Consider the following 21,564-nt stretch of genomic DNA (forward strand, 5'->3'; position numbering starts at 1 on the left):
CAGGGTTTCACTGTGTTAGCCAGGATGGTCTCGATCTCCTGACCTCGTGATCTGCCCGCCTCAGCCTCCCAAAGTGCTGGGATTACAGGCGTGAGCCACCGCGCCCGGCCTAACATACATTTTAATGATGGGCACGCATGCTCACCGTGGTAGGCGGCCTGACCTGTCTTCACATCAAATGATCACCCAGTGCATTCTCTGGGCAGGGAAGTGACACCGATGCGCCACCCCACTGCCCGCTTGGTGACTGCCAAATTCTAAAAAGAAAGACAACAGCAATGATTCTAATTGTCATCAAGGACACCAGCGTCAACAACTGCGACTGGCTTTGCAGGCCTAGTAAACAGACTGCATTTCCAGTGCGTTTTACGGTCACTGGCCACAAGTGCTTGACCAGGGAGCTGAAGGCCAAAAAGAACTAAAGCCAAGATCAGATCTAACAGCACAGATGCTACTTTGAGCCCCAAAGTGGCCAAGGAACACACATCCCAGCCTGCCCTGTCCGCACCATGGGCCAGGCCTTTGGTCCATGTGCTGCCTCCTCCCACAGCAGACAAGTCTCATGGTACAAGAGGAGGTGGGGAGCGAAGAGGAAGACACAAGAGCTGCCTGAACGCCACATGCCACTAACAGGAGGACACTTGCCAGACATCCACCTAGGCTGTGTTAAAGTCTGCCCAATCCATGGACCACGGAAGCCACAGCCCAGTCTCCTCCCAGGTGAAATAAGGAAATGGAGAAGGTGAGCCACACCACCAATGGCAAGTCCTTCTTTCCAAGACCTCTGCACTTTCCTTCACGACATGGTCTTCCAAAAAATAGATGCATGAATCAGATCCTGTCTTGATTACCTCTCCACCACTCCAACACAGTACCTGACACACAGCAGGTCTCATCCTGGACCACTGACAATCCAGAAAGAGTTGACACCTCAGAAAAGGTACACATAAACACATCCTCAGTGAGGTGTGGCCATTCACAGAGTTCTCATTCCCTCACCCCATGCAGGCCCGAGGTGACTGAGCGACCCTCAGTCCTTACCTTTCAGTTGCAGGACCCCTGGAGAAGAGCCGCACTTTTACCGAGCAACATGCTCTTCCATCCAAACAACAACAAAAAAATCAAGGCCAGGTGCAGTGGCTCACATCTGTAATCCCAGCACTTTGGGAGGTTGAGGCGGGCAGATCACCTGAGGTCAGGAGTTTGAGACCAGCCTGGCCTACATGGTGAAACCCTGTCTCTACTAAAAATACAAAAATTAGCCAGGCGTGGTGACAGGTGCCTGTAATCCCAGCCACTCGAGAGGCTGAGGCAGGAGAAACGCTTGAACCTGAGAGGCAGAGGTTGCAGTGAGGTGAGACCACGCCACTGCACTCCAGTCTGGGCAACAAGAATGAAACTCCATCTCAAAAAAAGAAAAAGAAAAAGAAAAGAAAAGAAATCAAGCTATTTACGTCTGGGTGTGGCCAGTTACTTCTGAAGATCAATCATGTGACAGAAAGAGACTCTCCTCTATAGCAAAGTGCAGGACTGGATCTGCTACTTATCACAGAAATAAAACAGACAGAACCAGCCAGGTGCCGTGGCTCACCTATAATCCCAGCACTTTGGGAGGCTGAGGCAGGAGGATCACTTGATATCAGGAGTTCAGGACCAGTCTGGGGAACATAATAAACCCCATCTCTACAGAAAAAAATTTTTTTAAAAGAACCAAAAACAAACCTATCCGGGTGTGGTAGCATGCACCTATGGTCCCAGCTACTTGCGTGGCTTGAGCCGAGGAGTTCAAGGCTGCAGTGAGCTATTACCGCACCACTGCACTCCTGTCTGGCCAACGGCCCAAGACCAACTCCAAAAAACAGAGAACCAAAAGCAGCTTCCTCTGCCTGCCAGCTCCAGACTCATCTGACAGTCCGGGCTCAGCATGGGGGCAGCACATGCCCATGACCTTTGGATTGGCCTCACAAAACCAACAGACTCACAACTTCTACCTCTGAGGGTTTTGTTTTTCTGTGTGCACATTTATGGATGCCAGAACAGAAACCAAACTGTTTTAACCTTCATTTAATTATTTATTTTTAACATCCATATTGAGGTATACTTTACATACCGCAAAATTCAGCCACCGTAAGAGTACAATTCAATGATTTCAGTAAATTTGTGCAATCATCGCCACAATACAATCTTAAAACATTTCCATCTTCCCAAAATGTGCCCATGTGCTGCTGTTAATCACTGCTACCACCCACCCCCAGCCCTGTCCTAGTCAACCACTGGTCACTTTCCATCTCTCAAATAAATTTGTTTTTTGGGGGTACATGCCCTGTAAGTGAAATTATACAACGAGTAGTTCCTGGGTCTACTGTTTCCCCTTAGCGTGGTAAGTCTGAGATTCAGCCATGTTATGGCACACATGAGTAGTTTATTCCTTATAAATCTGAACAGTAATCTGGCGTATAGAGGTAGCAGGTTTGTTTTATCCATGGGACACTGGGTTGCTTCCATGTTTTTTTGTTTTTTTGGGATGGAGTCTTGTTCTGTTGCCAGGCTGGAGTGCAGCGGCACAATCTGGGCGCAATGCAAGCTCCGCCTCCCAGGTTCAAGCAATTCTCCTGCCTCAGCCTCCCATGTAGCTGGGACTACAGATGCACACCACCACACCTGGCTAATTTCTGTATTTTTAGTAAAGACGGGGTTTCACCATGTTGGCCAGGCTGGTCTCAAACTCTTGACCTCAGGTGATCTGCCTGCCTCAGTCTCCCAACATGCTGGGATTACAGGCGTGAGCCACTGCACTTGGCCCTGCTTCCACTTTTCGACCAGTATGAATCATGCTGCTGCAGATGTACCTGTCTGTGTGGGCACATTTTCATTTCTCTTGGATAAATTGCTAAGTCATATGGTAAGTTTACATCTAACTCTGTAAGAAACTATCTGGGCTATTTTACATTCCTACCAGCAATGTATAAGGAATTCCAGTTCCTACACATCCTTGTCAACACTTTACTTCCTTTTTGTTTTTTTTTTTTTAACAGCTATACTAGAGCCCTGTTTTATGGTCCAGTGTATGCTCAATGGAGAATGTTCACCTACACTTGAGAGGATGTATTCTGCATTCACCAGGTACTCTATATATGTCAGTCAGGCTAAGTGAGTTAATAATGTTCTTCAAGTCCTCCATACCTTGCCGATTTTGTCTAGATGTTCTACCAATTATCAAGAGTGGGATATTGAAATCTCTTAACTATAACTGATTAATTTCCATCAATCCTATCAAGTTTATGTTTCAGGTATTTTGGGGCTCTGCTGACTGTTAAGTCTTCCTGAAATATTATATGAAATGTCGCAGCTGGGCACGGTGGCTCATGCCTATAATCCCAGGAATTTGGGAGGCTGAGGCAGGCAGATCACAAGGTCAGGAGTTTGAGATCAGCCTGGCCAACATGGTGAAACCCTGTCTCTACTAAAAATACAAAAAATTAGCCGGGCGTGGTGGCGGGCACCTGTAGTCCCAGCTACTCAAGAGGCTGAGGCGGGAGAATCACTGAAACCCGGGAGGCAGAGGATGCAGTGAGCTGAGATCGTGCCACCGCACTCTAGCCTGGGTGACAGTGAGACTCTGTCTCAACAACAACAACAATAAAAAAAAGGTTGCAGTTTGGCTCTAGTAATATTTTTTGTCTTAAAGTGTCTTTTATCTCTTATTAATACAGTTACTCCAGCTCTCAAACTGTCACTTATGGTATCTCTTTTCCCATCCTTTTGCATTATTCCTTGAATCTAAGGGGTGTCACTCATAAACAACATATAATTAAGCTGAATCTTGTTTTTTTGTTTTTTTTTTTTTTGAGACAGTCTCACTCTGTCGCCCAGGCTGGAGTACAGTGGCATGATCTCAGTTCACTGCAACCTCCGCTTCGCGGGTTCAAATGAGTCTCCTGCCTCAGCCTCCCAACCAAATAGCTGGGACTACAAGTGCGTACCACCATGCCCGGCTAATTTTTGTATTTTTAGTAGAGACAGGATTTCACCATGTTGGCCAGGCTGCTATCAAACTCCTGACCTTGTGACCTGCCCACTTTGGCCTCCCAAAGTGCTGGCATTACAGGTGTGAGCCACTGCGCCCGGCCTTAATCTTGCTTCTTTACACTGAGTTTGGCCTTTTGATTGGGGTATTTAGGTCCTTTACAGTTACTGCATTGTTGACATGGCTGGATTGACATTTGCCATTTTGTTGTTTGTTTTCTACGTGTCCTCTTTTTTGTTTATTTCTCAGTGAATAAAGAAACTACCTTCTTTCATGTTAAATATTTTTTAGTGTACAACTTTAATTCTTCTGATGATCTGTCTTTTTAAAAACTATATTTTAAAGATATTTTGTTCTTAGGTGCTCTAGGCATTACAGTAAGCATCTTAACCATAATCTATGTAAGATTGATGCTAACTTGATTCCAGTAAGATGCAGAAATTTTGCTCCATTTCATTCCCCATCTTTTGTACTAATATCACATATATTTTATCTGTGGATATTATAAACCCAACAGATCATTCTAAGCCTTTGGTTGGCTTCCAGACTGCAGAACTAGTTAAGTCTTTCCGGTTAACCCATGCATTTACCATTTCCAGTGTCCTTTATTTCTTCGCATAGACTCAAGTTGCCAACGTGTCATTTCCTTTCACACTGAAGGACTGGCAGGTCTACCAGCAATGGATTCCTTCCGTCTTGTTTACCTGACAATGTCTTTTTTGCTTTCATTTTTGAAGGACTGTTTTTACTGGCTATAGAATTTTGGGTTGGCAGTTTTCTTCTTTGGATACTTAAAATATCATTCAATTCCTTTTTTTCCACTGTCTCAAGTCAGAAGTCAGCTGTTCATCTTATTAATGCTCCCCAGACTTGCTGAGCTGTTTTTCTCGTTACTTTCAAGATTTTCTTTTTTTCTTTGGCTTTCTACAGTTTGACTATGATGCATCCAGGTCAAGATCTCTTTGTACTTACGCTATTTAGGGTTTGTTGGCCTTCCTGGATGAGGTTCTCCTCAAGTATGTTTTTGTCCATTATTTCTTCAAATAGTTTTTCTATCTTACCCCAGTCTTGGGCTAAAACAGAGCCGCTGTCTATCCTTACCTGCCTCTCTCCAAGACCACAGGCAGGTTTGTTACCACTCTAAACAGAGAAGCTGTTGGTCCTCACAGCTGACAGTGACTGGACAGAACCTCTTTACCAAACAGAAGGGAGAGGGCATGGGAATAGCTCCAGGACAAATGCCATAGTCTCACTGTTCTCACCTGAAGTTCAGCAGTTATAGGCATAAATACTTCTCAGATTGTTGTATGCCCCTGCTCAATCTTTCCAGAATGCTGAGATTGTTTCATTTTGCTTTTGTCAATTCTGCCAATCTCTCAACACAACCAGAAGTTGCCCTCCACCCTCAATTTATATGGAATATAAAACACCCACACAAGTTGGGAAACTAAGAAAAACTGCTGAGTTAAAGAGAGAGAGGGAGGGGAGTAAAAGAGGGAGGGAGAAAGCTGATTCTACCACTGTATCTGCCTCTGCATGCTCCAAATCATCCCACCATAGTAATATGTATACTACACACACACATGCACACATATATATTTTTTTATGATTCCAATTCACCAGCCACTAAAGAAAAAGGAAATTCTCTCTCCTATAAGCCATTAGAAACTGCCTGTAGCTTTCAATATGCCCAAATTGGGTCATAAGACGGTAATAAGATAGCATGAAAGAAAAAAACGGTAGTTCTGAAAACTAGAAAATAGAAACCCTATAAACAGAATACTATACAGCAGTGAAAATGGATTAACTACTGGTATGCTCAACAATATGGGTAAATCTCACAATGTTGAGTGAAAGCAGGAAGATAAAAGGTACACAATATATAATCCCACTTATTTAAAGTACCAAAAAGGAAAATCTAATTGGCATTGTCAAGAACGTGATTACCCTTGGAGGACAGTGACAGCAAGCGAGCATGAGGGGGCTTCAGAAGTGCTAACAACTTTTTTTTTTTTGAGACGGGGTCTCACTCTGTCCCCAGGCTGGAGTGCAGTGGCATGATCTCAGCTCACTGCAAGCTCCGCCTCCCAGGTTCACACCATTCTCCTGCCTCAGCCTCCCGAGTAACTGGGACTACAGGTACCCACCACCATGCCCGGCTAATTTTTTTGTATTTTTAGTAGAGACAGGGTTTCACCAAGTTAGCCAGGATGGTGTCGATCTCCTGACATCGTGATCTGCTTGCCTCGGCCTTCCAAAGTGCTGGGATTACAGGCATGGGCCACTGCACCCAGCCTCGTTTCTCTTTGTTTCTTAAGTGAGAGGGAGTCTCACTCTGTCATCCAGGCTGGAGTGCAGTGGTGCAATCTTGGCTCACTGCAACCTCTGTCTCCCAGGTTCAAGCGATTCTCATGCCTCAGCTTCCCGAGTAGCTGGGATTACAAGGGCAGTCCCCTATGCCTAGCTAATTTTTGTATTTTTAGTACAGACGGCGTTTTGCTATGTTGGCCAGGCTGGTCTCGAACTCCTGTCCTCAAGCAATCTGCCTACTTCAGCCTCCCAAAGTGCTGAGATTATAGGCATGAGCCACTATGCCCGGTCTATAACATTTTGTTCCTTGATTAGGGTTATGAGGTTGTGTTCAGTTTGTCAAAGTGTATCTAGTGGCTCACATGTGCACTTTTCATTACATATGCTATACTTCAATTGAGAAGTTAAAGAACGAAAATTAAATTCTATTGGCATGACAGTTTAAAATCGGCACGTCAGTCTTAAAAGACACTGAATCTTAAGCCAAAGAGCTTCAGCTAACTTAAACTGTGGATTGATACAGATGTGCCCTATGAAGGACTGAAAACCAACCTGGGAATTGAGAAAACCACCACACTGTGCACTAAAGGGAGACTCCCAAGGGGTGCTCCAAGCTGGACACTCCCAAGAAGAATCCGAAGACTTCTTTAATACCTTCATTTGAAGGTATTAGAAGAAATCAGAGCCATGTGCTCCAGAATGGATTAGTTTTAGAATGGCTCTGGGCTGGACATGATGCTGTGATTCTGTCGAAACTCACATCTGTACTTTTCCAAAGAACGACACAAAACAGTGTGAGAATTTGGGGAGACACTAGGCATACACGTGACATCTCTTTTTGAGTAAAGTTAAAGACTGAAGGGAAGTTGTCACCAACACAGAGTCAGTCACCTTCCTCACTAGACACCAAACATGGAGGCTGATTCTTGGTACACGTTACCTGGCATACAATCAACCTGCAAGGCAGAGATGATTGCTCATCTTACAAATGAAGAAACACAGGCTAAGATCTCTGCTCAGGATCAGGCAGTGTGTGTGATGTGACCCCAACGCTGCCTGCTGGCCTGTGAGCTGGGTTCTTTGCTCGCTCTCACACTGCTTCACAAATGCCCTGGGTGTCTCAGTGCTCCAGGAGGGCCCTGACACCAGCACCACCAGCACTTGCGTTCATCTCCGTCCCCTGCTTCCTTCCTTTACTGTCATCAACACAATCGACTGCAGGCAACAATGTTGCATCTTCTCAGTTTGGAAGGCAATGACCCAGTGAGGAAAGACACCAAGAGGCCCAGTGCAGCCCCCGGCTTTGACAATAGAAAGTATTTGGGTTTGGGCCTGAACTCTGAGTTTCTTTTTTTTGAGATGGAGTCTCACTGTGTCGCCCAGGCTGGAGTGCGGTGACATGATCTCAGCTCACTGCAAGCTCTGCCTCCTGGGCTCACGCCGTTCTCTTGCCTCAGCCTCCCGAGTAGCTGGGACTACAAGTGTACAAGTGCCCGCCACCATGCCTGGCTAATTTCTTGTATTTTGTTTAGTAGAGACGGGGTTTCATCGTGTTAGCCAGGATGGTCTCTATCTTCTGACCTCGTGATCCACCCGCCTTGGCCCCACGAACTGCTGGGATTACAGGTGTGAGCCACCGCGCCCGGCCAACTCTGATTTTCTTTTATTTTTTTTTTTTTTTTTTGAGACGGAGTCTTGTTCTGTTGCCTAGGCTGGAGTGCAGTGGCGCGATCTTGGCTCACTGCAAGCTCCGCCTCCCAGGTTCACGCCATTCTGCCTCAGTCTCCCGAGTAGCTGGGACTACAGGCGCCCGCCACCACCACGCCCGGCTAATTTTTTGTATTTTTAGTACAGACGAGGTTTCACTATGTTAGCCAGGATGGTCTCAACCTCCTGACCTCGTGATCCACCCGCCTCACCCTTCCAAAGTGCTGGGATTACAGGCGTGAGCCACCGCGCCCAGCCAACTCTGAGTTTCTTTAACACTTAACCTCTCCCTCACAATCCACTGGCCTACCCTGCAGGGGAACATGGTGATTACAGGAGAAAATGCATGCCAGGAGCCCAGGAATGCACGAGGGACCCCATGCACATGGACTGCACCATGAGCATGGACTCCTCCTCTTTCTGCCCTGACTCCACACCAGCCCCTCACTGCTCACCCCTGCTGAGCTGTCATGGACTGGTCTACAGCTGAAAACACAGTCAGAGAAAGGGAAAGGAGACTTGGACCTACAGTTTCATTTATGGAACTTTAGAAGAGGACCTTGGTTTTAGAATGGGGACTGCAAACAGCAGAGCCAGATAGAAAAGCCCTCTTTGGACAGCAGGACCACAAAGTGTGTTTCCTCACACCAGGAGGCTTTGTCAACAGGAGTGGGCTCGGGTTTTCCCATTTATCTTCCCATTTTAAATGCTATGAACATCAGATGATCTCTGAAGTCCTCAGGATCCCAACAGTTTGGGTTCCAAAAACGAATCTGACATAAGACTTGAGGCTGAGGTCACCCTCTGGGGTTAGTTGACACGGAAAGGTGAGGAGCCACCAGCTGTCACTTACGTACAGGCATAGAGAGACAGACCCTCCACAGGGAGAAGACTCCAGTGGGTGGTGAAAGAGAGAGAACAATGGGCCACAGAGGAGTCTGTCACAGGGCCAGCTGGGGAGCTGTGGCCACACCACAGCCCTCAGTGGGTGTATGGGCATGAACATTCTGCAGAGCTCCAAGGAGGTTGATGTAAGAGCAGGTGCTGGGTCTGAATTTCTCTTTACAGAGAAAAACGAAGGTTTTGAAGTCAAGAAATGGGTGGTAGATTGGGTCTTATTTTTATTTCAAGCTTTTACCTTAAGAGACTCACAAAAGATGAATATGAGGAAAGTCACTCTTGAAGTAACCAGTGTTGACTAAGGACAAACCAACAGAGCAAGCTGAAGACCAGAACCTAGTGAACGTGGAGTCAAGTGAGCACCCTGTACCCAGCTGGGCTCCCGACTCTATCCCTAGCCAAGTGACCAAGGCAGGTGTAGCATCCCTGGCCCTCTGATCCCCAGATCTGAAAAGCAGGGAAGCATAACCAAATGAAAACCTCAAGTGTCCCTACAAATCAAAAGCACCAAGTTAGACAGACAGCAGGCGCATGGGTGGCAAAGGCCTACTGATGGCAGGGGAGCTGATGGAATGTGCCTCTCCTCCTCCTGTGAGACCCACACCCAGTGTTACTTGCAGCTGGGACCTGGGGCCCTGGAATGGCCACAACAGCACAGCTGCCGGGGGGGGTGATGCCCGAGCTGAGCCTACAGCCATCTCCACAACCCCACCAAGCTATTACCAACAGGCCTGGAGTGTGGCCGGCCCCAGTCTGGGCACACTGGGCCTGTCTCCAGGTTCCAGCCCCTCCCGCTGGCTCCTCCCACTCACCTGTGTGAGGTGCGCATGTCCACGGGTCCATCGCCCACCAGCCCTTCGCCTCTGCCCATGGCCACGGCCGTGACCTCTGTTGCCCTCAGCAATCCTTGGGCTGGACCCGCTCCCGGCTCAGGTGTCACCCTCATGTCTCCGTCAGTGTTTAAATCTGAAGCCAACAATCCTCTCTCCATTTTTATTTTCTTGCTCTCCACATCGTCCTCTGTTGGGTCCCGTTCAAGCGCTCGTTTCTGACTCCGTGTTCGGCATGCTTCTTCGGTCATTCTGAACTTGGGAGGGAGGAGAAGACACAACATTTTAACTGGGTGCAACGAAGGTGCCACCTTCTTGGAAACTTTTCACTGTTGCTTTCAGTGTTTTCCTCCCTATGGGAGGATGGCAAAAGAATGTACAACAAACGCAGGGCCCAGAAAAGCATCCCCAGGACATTTCATCACTGCCTTGAGGAACGCGAGGCAGGATGGGGATGTCCCCAGCCTCCACCGTGTGGCTGAACATTGGTGGAGCCAAGCTACACCCTGCCCGGTTGGGGGCGAGAGGCAGCAGGGAGCTGGACAGGAGCAGTGGAAGGCAGCTGCTTATCAGCAAGGAAAGGCTCAACAGCAAACAGACGAAAAGTTGTTCTAGATCTGAACTACCTGCCTTTGGGATTTTGAGCACCTGCAATGTCTGGAATCCAGGAGGGCGGTGACTGCACTGTTCCAGGAACAGGGTCAGGGCCTGGGACTAGCCCTACACTGTGGTGACTCGAGTTAACCCCAGCTTCTCCCCTTCAGTGAAGGGAGGTCTCCTCACTCCCTGCTCACCTCTGGGGAGTGGGGACTGGGGGTCACGTTTAACCCTTTGGTTGCCAGCAAGGTACACTTTGAGTAGGGTGAGGCCTGGCCCATCAACATGCCGCCGCCCTGTACCTGCAGCACACACATATCTTGATTTAAAGAAGAAAGAAAAAGAAGAAAAAAACAGCTGAGTCAGTTTTTGATCCCATGACATCACTGGGCTCCACATGACCCTTCCCAGGATTCAGTAGGAGAGACAAAGCACTTTCCAGAAAACCAGTCTGAACCGGTTCCAGACAACAGGCTGAAGTGTTGTTAACCCTCACGGAGACAGGACGACAGCACAGCGATGTCTGTCTGCAGGGAGGCGGCTGGCATTCCATAGCAGGGTCTGGGACACCGGCACTCTTAAAGGGGCCGCTCCAATCCCTGGCCTCGACGCCCCAACAGGACAGGTCACAGGAACTGACACAGGGAGAGTCAGGTTCTTAAAAAAGCATCCCAATGTTTACCAGGGAACAAAAGAGAAATTTAGCAGCTGAGCTCTAGTAGAATTCCCGAAGTGTCACAGTTTTCCATGGGATGGTTGGCGCCCACTTGGGCCCCACAGAGAACCCTGATTCACACCTGTGGCATGCTTCATGCTGAGGCCCTCTGGTCCTATCTGTGTCCTCACAGGCAGGGCACTCATCTTGCCAGAGTCTTTGTTTCCTCACTGGCAAACACCCTAGGAAGGCATTCCCAGGTAGAGCCAGGCAGACCCAGTCTGGAGGCTGGGGACAGCACAAGGCAACACAGGGGTCCTGTCACCATCCATGGGACATGCTCCAGAGCTGACTCATCTGCAGCTTCCTTAAAGGAGCCAATTTCACAAATGAGCAATAGCACAAGGCCCTGCCCAAATGTGCCCCCTCATGCACTCAGACTGAAAGGAAAGAAAGAAACAGCTGCTTCATGCTCCTGGAGCCAGAGGGAAAGCAGGTCGTCTACACGTGTGTCATGCCAGTGTGGTCCAGCCAGGGCACCCGGGCACCGGCTCAAAACACTGGGGTCTCCTCAAGGCCAGGAAACGACCGGTGTGCTTTGCACAAGCCCAGAGCAGCTCTGTGCTTCCTCCCTACCCCGTCTCTCTCTCACCACCACCCAGGTGCCATGGTTGACCCCTAACACGACCAGGCTGAGGCAGGGAGATCCGAAATCTCAAGGGCACAGGCTTTCAGACTCGCCCCCGCCTGTCTCCAGCCCCTCCTGCATCCCAGCCTGCACCTACCACCTATCCCACACCAACTGTGCAGCCTCCGCTGCCCCCCCGGCCAGCCTGTACACCCCCGCCCCCGCTCCTGCTCAGCTGCCCCTCAGCTCCTCCATGGAATGGAGCCCAGGAAGACTACGGTTGAATGTGGAGGTCAAGGCCTCACTTCTCTGGAGGTGGTGAGGAATGCTACGGTGTCCCTCTCAGCCCTCAAGTTCTATGGTCTCTGTCCTTCCTTCCTCCGATGTGCCTTGCCCACAAACCCCATCTGAACTGCTCACTCATTAACAGGTTGCCTGTCCCACCTCCTATGAGACCGCAGATAAGTCACTGCCCTCAGAGTTGGGTCCCCTCCTCTCCTTTCATTTCCCTCACTGTGGGAGGGGTAGGACATTTCTCCTTCAAGCACTGCCTTAGACAGCAGGTATGTGCACTCCCAGGCCCAGGGCAGGGAGGAGCCTGTCTAGGTGAGAGATGAGGGGAGACCAGGACCTCAGTCAAGTAGGGCCCCCACCCTATGGGTGAAGCTTCCCAGTCTGGCCTGATAACTACTGTTGGGGATGACGTCCCCGGGTGGACAGGGAGAATGCACTTCCAACTCCAGGACATAGCACCCTTCCCTGTGACTCAAAGAAACCCACATGCTCCCCACTCTGCCCCTGTTCCAGCCAGGCGGGGCCCCTCCCAGCACAGCCTCCTGCCCTGTAAGCCCTGGGCTCAGTTCCATGAAGCCCATCTGAACCCAAGACCCTGAATGAGTTCTCACGGCTGCTCCGGCCCACATGGACAAGGTGGAACTGACAGCCATATCAGGGGGGCTGTGCCTGTATGGCCTCACTTTGTGGTCACTGGTATAGGACCAGAGGCCACCCAAAGGTTCTGAGAGATGCAGGGCAGAGCAGGGCCTCAGATGCCCAGCAGGGCTGCTCCCTCCAGGCCCAGAGACTTCTCCTCTTGGGCCCCCCATTGTGATAGCGGGTCAGAGTCCTCAGCATAGGGCTGGCCGGCATGTACTCAGGGTGCACAGCCACTCACTATGAAGCCTAAGGCCTGGAACTCTGCCAATCCCAGGCCCAGCACTGACGGCTGGCCTCACAGTGCCCGCCTGCCCTGTGCCTGTGCCTCCCAGAGGCAGGCCACTGCGGGGCCGGGCCCTGCGGCACCCCTCCCCCACCTCAGGAAGGACAGGCACAGCTGGAGGGGGCGGGGCCAGCCCCGCAAGTGCAGGGGGCTCCTTTGGCAGGAGGCTCCTCCACTGCCAAGACCAATGACACAGGGCCTGCTACTGGCCAATCCTTGGCCACCACAGGACACTTGCTTCTGGGGAGGGCAGGTGCCGGTAAGGAGTGGTTCCTCCCTCCTGGAAGCAAGTGAGACCAGTGCCCCCAGTACAACAGGGCTGGCAGCCACCACACAGACCCAGGAGCAAAGTTGTCAGGAAGAAGAAAGCGCGACAGATGACTCCTGCAAAGAGCAGTGGGGGGTGCATTAGAACACTTCCTAAAAGTAGGTGAAGAGGCTAGGTCACTCTGACTGGCAAATGAGGATTCATTTCAAAATTCCCAGTGAGAGGGGAGAGTGAGGGGAAGGCAGCTCCGGCGGCAGAAGTTCCAGGGCAGGCCTGTGCGGGAGCTGCCAGTGCACAGAGAGCATCCCCGTCCTGGAGGCCGAGATCCTCTGCCGGCTACTGCCCACACAGATGGATCCCAACAGCAGTGTGCCCATTTGAAAGAGGAGAGCACTGAGGCTGCCAGGGCTGCCTGAGACACAAGGTTGAAGGTCAGCCTCACCCTCCGCCTCATTCTCTCCAAACACCCCAGGCCGGGCTGCAGGCCAGCACAGATGAGCAGCACCAGCAAGGCTGAGTGGGCATTAGTCTCCTCATCCCCACACACTGGGCTGGCAGGTGGTAGGGGCGTAGCCCAGCTCCTCCTCAACTAGGGGCCAAAAAGGGCAGGTTTCAGCCACACTAGAGACCCCACACAGACACAGCGCAGCACTGACAGGGAGCACCTCCATGGGCTTTAGGGCAGATACAAATGCTGCTTTATTTTCGTAAAATGCCACCATCCAACTGGCCTGAGAGCCTCAGGCAGAAAACATGTTCTAGAACAATTCCAAAAGGCTGACTGATGCTGTGGCAGGAACCGGAACTCTTAAAGAGGACTCGGGGGACAAAGAGAAGGCACCCAGCACACTTCTGGCATACCAGGCCAGTAAGCATCTCTTGATAATTAAAAGAGAAATTAAGTACATAGACACAAATCATAAAGCCAAACCCCTGAGGTCGCACTGCTAATACTAACTCTACCATAAAATGCCATCTATGGCACCCATCACTAACATACCCATAGTAACTCTTATTTCAGACAGGAAGAAAGTGAGGCTTCGCAGTAAGAGGATTAAAGCACTGGCGGGAGCGGCAGGGCTGATGCTCTCAAGAGTGGATTTAAGGCGTCTTCCTGCCTCCTCACCCGACAGCAGCTCACCGAGCCTCCACTGTGGGCTGGGGACTCAGTGATGAACAAGACAGAGGGAACACCATCCGCCCCCCTTGCTGGAAAGGAGCGAAATGACAGAGGGTGTTGGTGACGGTGCTGTGGGGACACGAGGCAGAGCACGGGGCAGTCAGAGCACGCAGAGGGACGGGGGCTGGGCAAAATGGGCAGCTCCGGAAGTCAGCCCTGAAGGAGACAGGGCCGGAGCAGAGACGTGAACCGGGGGAAGTGCTGGCCCAGACCGGAGGGGAGGAATCTGGCTTGCTCTAAAGGATCACCTGGCTGGAGGACCACAGGGCAGGGGAGCGGTTCCTTCAGTACAGCTACACTGGGGAAGGGGACAGAGCAGAGTTCCGGGAGACACGGGCACACCCGAGGGGGTTGCTTTCTTTCACTTGTTTTTGCCTGAGCAACTGGACCAGTGGGACTGGCTTTATCTGAGATGGGGAGGAGCAGATGTGAGGAAAGAAGGTTGGGCTACAATTTGGATGTGCTGAGTGCAAGGCCCATGATGAGTCCCATGGAGATGTTGAGGAGCAGAGCCCTGAACCTGGGGGCAGCCACTGTCCTCAGGAGGCACAGGGCACCTTGGGGCACCTCCTCCTATCAGGAAGAAGGGCCCATGAAGCAACCAGTGCTGAGTCAGACGACGACGACGGGGTCGAGGTGCTAGCCTCGCTAGCTGTGAGCTGCGCCCAACACTCAAGATACAAGAGCCCTACAGGCATGCAGCTGCAGCAAGCCTGCGCCCAGGTGCCCACCTCAAGAGCGCCCCTGTGGCCCTGCCCTTCACAGAGACAGATGCACAGCACAGATGGCCCTCTGGACCCAGAACCCCTGTCTACTCTCCTCCCGGCAACATAGCCTGAGGAAGCTCCCGAAGTCACATCCTGGATCTGCACCCCCTTCAGTGGCTCCCCCACTTCCTAAGAGTCAAACCAAGGTACCTCGTTGTGGCCCAGAAGGACCTGTGGAGGGGGTAAGGAGAGAACAGGTGGGCCAAGTTTTGGCATCGGCAGCGCCTGCCTGATAAGCTTACATCTTCCTATGCAGAACAGACACCTCCATCTGCTCAGAACTGTGGCCCGAGCCACTTCCTGACACACATCTCTGAGTTAACAGTGACTGGGACTCATTCCGGAAGGAAGACACACCAGAAACAGCAGCTCTGGACTTCTCAACATCAAACTTTGTTAAGGCCAAGTACAAAAGATACAACTTAACTTGGGAGACAGGTGTTCCAAGCAGTCAGCTTCTACAACTAGACACAGCAGGGAACAAAGACTTAGTCTCAGCTCCATCACACACCCGCTGGCTGGCCAGGGGCCAGGGACCAGGGGAGAGGCCTGTCAATCAATCACAGGACCAAGGACACAAGATGGACACAGAAGCTTCAGTGGGCCGAGAGAGGACGCCACTGCCCCTTCTTCCACAGTATTTATCAAAGATGTCCACGCAGCTTAAATCATCTACCTTCTGTGCCACATGCTAGAGACTCTCAAATTCTAAACGGTCAACCCAAACTTTTTTCTTTAAGAAACAAGGTCTGACGGGGGGATCACGAGGTCAGGAGATCAAGACCACCCTGGCTAACACGGTGAAACCTCGTCTCTACTAAAAACTACAAAAAACTAGCCGGGCGAGGTGGCGGCGCCTGTAGTCCCAGCTACCCGGGAGGCTGAGGCAGGAGAATGGCGTGAACCCGGGAGGCGGAGCTTGCAGTGAGAAAAAGAAAAGAAACAAGGTCTGAGTCTCAGTTTCCCCATCCCTACTTCACAGCCAAATACTATGTGAAGAAAAATGGAAAGAACTGTGAGAGAAAAGTTGTAGAACAGCATAGTACCATCTGCATGGTTTTTTTAAAAACAGGTGTATACGGGGGAAAAAACTGAAAGCAACTTCACTAAGATCAAAACTGAAAGGAACTGGACCAAAATCAGTAGTAGTAATCTCTGAAGAGTAGATCAAGAAACTTTCACTTACTATAGTAAACATTTCTGTATTGCTTGAATTCTTTCTGTTAACAGTGACTATGAATCAGTCCTGTACTCAAAGAAAGCAACGATTAAAAAAGAAAACCAGATAAAACAACAGCCCCACCTGCTAAGGATAAGAATCAAAAGCACGAGTGTGAAGCCAGGCACAGTGGCACATGCCTGTAGTCCCAGCTACTCAGGAGACCAAGGCAGGAGCATCACTTGAGCCTAGGTGTATGAGTCCAGCCTGGGCAACACAGTGACGCCTTGTTTCTTCAAGAAAAAAAGGAAAGAGGCCGGGCGCGGTGGCTCAAGCCTGTAATCCCAGCACTTTGGGAGGCCGAGACGGGCGGATCACGAGGTCAGGAGATCGAGACCATCCTGGCTAACACGGTGAAACCCCGTCTCTACTAAAAAATACAAAAAACTAGCCGGGCGAGGTGGCAGGCGCCTGTAGTCCCAGCTACTCGGGAGGCTGAGGCAGGAGAATGGCGTAACCCGGGAGGCGGAGCTTGCAGTGAGCAGAGATCTGGCCACTGCACTCCAGCCTGGGTGACAGAGCAAGACTCCATCTCAAAAAAAAAAAAAAAAAAAAAAAGGAAAGAAAGAAACTAACAAAGAAAGACAGTACCGCATCCAGGTGAGGAGGAAGGAGGCTCCCCAGGGTGAGAAGCTCTGGAGAGCTGGGGGAGGAGGCCAGCTCCTCCAATACTCCAACACACAGGACCAAGGACACAAGATGGACACAGAAGCTTCAGTGGGCCAAGAGAGGGTACCACTGCCCCTTCTTCCACAGTGTTTACTGAAGATGTTCACGCAACTTAAATCATCTATCTTCTGTGCCACATGCTAGAGACTCTCAAAATCTAAACAGTCAACCTGAACCCCTCAGCTCATACCCACAGCTCGCCTTCTATATATAGGCCACAAGCCTCTCTGAGTGGCTACCACAGTGACCACCAGGCCACAGCGTACCTCACCAGGACTATGATGAGGGCCCTGGCAACAATCTCCATGCCACTCAGGAGTTTCATTCTCTCCCCGCAACTCAATGTTAAGCTCTTCAATAGAATAAACTTTTTTTCCCCATTCATCTTCACTTTCAGTGTAGAGCAAACAGTATGGGCTTGGTATGCACTGCTGAGTTACGCCTACGTTTCTGTAAATTAGCCTCATGAAGCATGTGATTCCCGGGGTTGCCCTACAGGGCAAAGAGGAGCAAACAAGTAAAGTGCTTGCATCAAAAACTCCAAGAGCCAGGCGCGGTGGCTCAAGCCTGTAATCCCAGCACTTTGGGAGGCCAAGACAGGTGGATCACAAGGTCAGGAGATCGAGCCCATCTTGGCTAACACGGTGAAATCCCGTCTCTACTAAAAAATACAAAAAACTAGCCGGGCGAGGTGGCGGGTGCCTGTAGTCCCAGCTGCTCGGGAGGCTGAGGCAGGAGAATGGCATAAACCCGGGAGGTGGAGCTTGCAGTGAGCTGAGATCCGGCCACTGCACTCCACCTGGGCGACAGAGCAAGACTCCGTCTCAAAAACAAACAAACAAACAAACAAACAAACAAACAAACAAAAACTCCAAGACATGGGGACTGAGATGGCGTCTCCCAGACTGAGGCCAGGGCAGGAAAAGGAATCAGGTGAGACGTTCCAGCCAGGGGAACAGCATGCGCCAAGCAGCTGAGCCGGGAGGGTCTCAAGCCAAGAAACGGAAGGCTGTGGTGAGTCCTGAACTAAAGGCTTTCTCAAAAGGAGAACAGATGTCTACTACTCACTGGCTGAAGCTGGGTTCATAACCCTTGGTGGCCTGAAAATAAAGACACACCGGAGATACAGGTATCTTCTCTCTCACATGTTATCAGGATGGACCCCAGCCCAGCCAGCTGGCTAGGAGCCCCCTGAGCCTTCAAAGACCCCAGACTAAGAGATCGTCTCCCTGCTGTGGTCCTAGGACAAGACCAGCAGTGGGGAGGTGCACGATGGCTGGAGCCAAGTGCCTCTCACTGAGAGCCTGCATGAGTTGGAGACAGGCATGTGTCACCCCACAAGGTACAGGCAACTGAAGTCTGGCTGGGTGAAGGTCCAGGCTGGGTCTGAACTCAGGCCACCACACCTCTGTCTAGGTGGCCACTCTGATGAGCCTTCCACGGTATGCTACAAAGGGCCTTTTGTTATTCTTTTTTTTTTTTGACAAGGAGTCTAGCTCTGTTGCCCAGGCTGGAGTGCAGTGGCATGATCTTGGCTCACTGCAAGCTCCACCTCCCGGGTTCATGCCATTCTTCTGCCTCAGCCTCCCAGTAGCTGGGACTACAGGCACCCGCCACCACGCCTGGTTAATTTTTTGTATTTTTTAGTAGACACAGGGTTTCACCATGTTAGCCAGGATGGTCTCAATCTCCTGACCTCGTGATCCACCCGCCTCAGCCTCCCAAAGTGCTGGGATTACAGGCGTGAGCCACTGCGCCTGCCCTTGTTAATCATGTTTAAACTGCATTCACCTGGAGTGACAGGCACAGGTGGGGCTCAAAGGAGAGCTGCATACATGTGAGAAGGAGGATGGAACAGCCATTCTCAGATGTCTCCAGGCAAGACTGAATCTAGACTTGCCCTGCCTGGGGCAATGGAAGCGGCCCTGGGAGGCCCCTGGGAAGAACCCGCAGCCAGAAGGTATGAGCCCTCAGAAAGTCCCAACCACTTACCAGATAACAGACTCTGTGACAGCAGGTACAACATCTTGTCCGTGTCCCTGGGGTGGCCCCACTTCTGGAAGAGGGTCAGTCAGAGAGTAGGTGTGCTGTACATACTGGGTGCGTGAACAGAGGTGTCACAGATAGGAGTGCTCTGAGTTGGGGGACTGGATCGGACACTTCAAACTCACTTTCAGCACGAGGATCCTCAGGGTCTGATCCAAATCTATTGCTCCTTTGTAATTAATAGAAGCATAGGGATCTTCTAATTTTTAAAGGCAAAACACCTAACAATGATTGAGCATTTACCCCACAACCACCTCTAAGGTAAATACTCATCAGCCGCCTTTTTGCAGGTGGGGAAACCGAGGCACGAAAACATCCGGTCAGCCATCAGAAGGCCCCATCAACCACTCAAAGTCAGACCTGAAGACTCCAAAGGACAAGGGGAACACTGCACCCGTGGCAATTTGGGCTTGACCTTGCCCTCTCACACCAAGGGGTCCAGATGAGATATTAAGTGATTACGACTTTATTGTCATGAATGACAGCAAACCTTCTGGTGTTTGCCTTTACCTTCAAAGTATGGTTAAGTTTTGCTGTAGCACAACAGAGGCAGCACTCCTAAAAACCACTGCAGGATGCAAACCCATATGATAAAAACACAGGGCTTATGGACATAAGGGGGTTAGGGACACAGCACTTCAAAACTTCACCTATGACATAAAATAGGAGCCCAAGCAATGACACATGTGGATATATGGGCAGCACAGCTGCATACACGCTCAGTGGCTGAGAAATACACAAATGGTGAATGTCTGACCCTCACCTCGGGGAAGACCTGCTGCTTGCTGTGGGCACGGGTGGGTTGCCATTTCTGCTGGAGGGAGGCTGTCTGACCCCAGAAAGGGATGGGGTGTGGCCCGTAAAGTGCGGGACCTCGCGGCGGCTTGGTGCATGTCTGAGGTGTGGGCAGTTTTATTTCATGTACTCACAGGTGCTCTATTAAACTGGGAACAGTTTTCTAGATTCATCTAATGCAAGAGTTGGCAAACTTTTTCTTAAAATGCTACACAGTAAATAATTTTGGCTCTGTGGGCCATTTAGTCTCTGTCAGGAGTCCTCAGCTCTGTGGTTCTGACAGGATGGCTCTCCCTCGAGACCCTTGGAGGATTATTTCCAGGAACCCCTTGGATGCCAAAATTCCCAGATGCTCAATCCCAGATATACAATGGTGTAGTATTAGCATACAACCTATGTATATCCTTCCATATGCTTTAGTAAGTCACCTCTAGATTACTTATAATACTCCATAAAATGTAAATGTTATGTAAACAGCTGTTATACTATAGTTTTATTTGTATTATTTTATGTTGTACTGTTTTTTCCATTTTTTTTCTTCCAAAAAAAATTTTTTTTTTAAGAGCCAGAGTCTTGCTCTGTCACCCAGGCTGGAGTGGAGTGGCATGATCTCGGCTCACTGCAACCTCCGTCTCCCGGGTTCAAGCAATTCTCCTGCCTCAGCCTCCCGAGTGGCTGGGACTACAAGCACACGCCACCATGCCTGGCTAATTTTTTGTATTTTAGTAGAGACGGGGTTTCACTGTGTTGCCCAGGCTGGTCTCGAACTCCTGAACTCAGACAATCCACCCGCCTCGGCCTCCCAAAGTGCTAGGATTACAGGCGTGAGTCACCATGCCCGGCCCCCCCAAAAAATTTCTTTAAGAGATGGGGTCCCACTGCGTTGCCCAGGCTGGTCTCAAGCTCCTGGACTCAAGAGATCCCCATGCCTCAGCCTCCCAAGTAGCTAGAATTACAAGCACATACCACCATGCCTGGCTTACCCCAAATATTTTCAATCCACGGTTGGTAGAACTCAAAGACACAAAACACAAGGATATGGAGGCCCAACTGTACATACCTGAATGGGCGGGTCTGTGAATTAAACTTTATTTACCAAAACAGGCCACCACTTGGTGGGCCGTAGTTTTCCAATCCCTAGCCTAGTGTTTCTTCTGAACAAAACCAGCCGCAACCATTGCAACATTTGTGTTACACCTCAACGGTCCTCTTAACACATCAATCATGTTGGAACAAATCTACTTTTCCAAAATCAGCCTTATAGCAGAATGGACTACAGAGAAAAGTAGGTTTCAAAACCAGAACTCTAAGGGAGTGGGGGGGGGCAGGTGCAGTAGCTCACACCTGTAATCCCAACTCTTTGGGAGGCCGAGGAGGGAGGATCACTAGAGCCTAGGAATTCAAGATAAGCCTGGGCAATAAAGAGAGACTTCGTCTCCAATAAATGTTTTTTCTTTTTTCTTTTTTTATTTTTTGAGACAGGCTCTCACTCTCACCCAGGATGGGGGCAATGTCTTGATCTCAGCTCACTGCAACCTCCGTCTCCCAGGTTCAAGCGATCTTCCCCTAGCTGGGACCACAGGTGGGTGCCAACACACCCAGCTAATAATTTTCTGTATTTTTGGAACAGAAGGGATTTTACCATGTTGCCCAGGCTAGTCTCAAACTCCTGAGCTCAGGTGATCCACCCACCTCAGCCTCCCAAAGTGCTGGGATTACAGGCGTGAGCCACTGCACCTGGCCTCCT

General features: G+C 50.3%; 1 protein-coding gene across 13 annotated transcripts in view; it reads right to left on the reverse strand.

Moving 5' to 3' along the window:
• GATAD2A (GATA zinc finger domain containing 2A) overlaps positions 1 to 21,564 on the reverse strand; it is a 132,035-nt gene that overhangs the window by 34,900 nt on the left and 75,571 nt on the right. For 5 of the 13 annotated variants that reach the window (XM_023229575.2, XM_023229579.3, XM_023229576.3 and 2 more), the window contains one exon: positions 9,757 to 10,031. In XM_023229575.2, coding sequence (XP_023085343.1) covers positions 9,757 to 10,025 — 269 coding nt within the window. In that variant the 5' untranslated portion in view covers positions 10,026 to 10,031. Of the gene's footprint in view, positions 1 to 9,756; positions 10,032 to 15,238; positions 15,259 to 21,564 lie in introns of those variants that run through there. The other 8 variants (XM_023229580.2, XM_023229577.2, XM_023229581.3 and 5 more) reach the window with 3 other exon arrangements.

Source organism: Piliocolobus tephrosceles, chromosome 21 (assembly GCF_002776525.5).
Source record: "Piliocolobus tephrosceles isolate RC106 chromosome 21, ASM277652v3, whole genome shotgun sequence".
Classification (NCBI taxonomy): Eukaryota; Metazoa; Chordata; class Mammalia; order Primates; family Cercopithecidae; genus Piliocolobus; species Piliocolobus tephrosceles.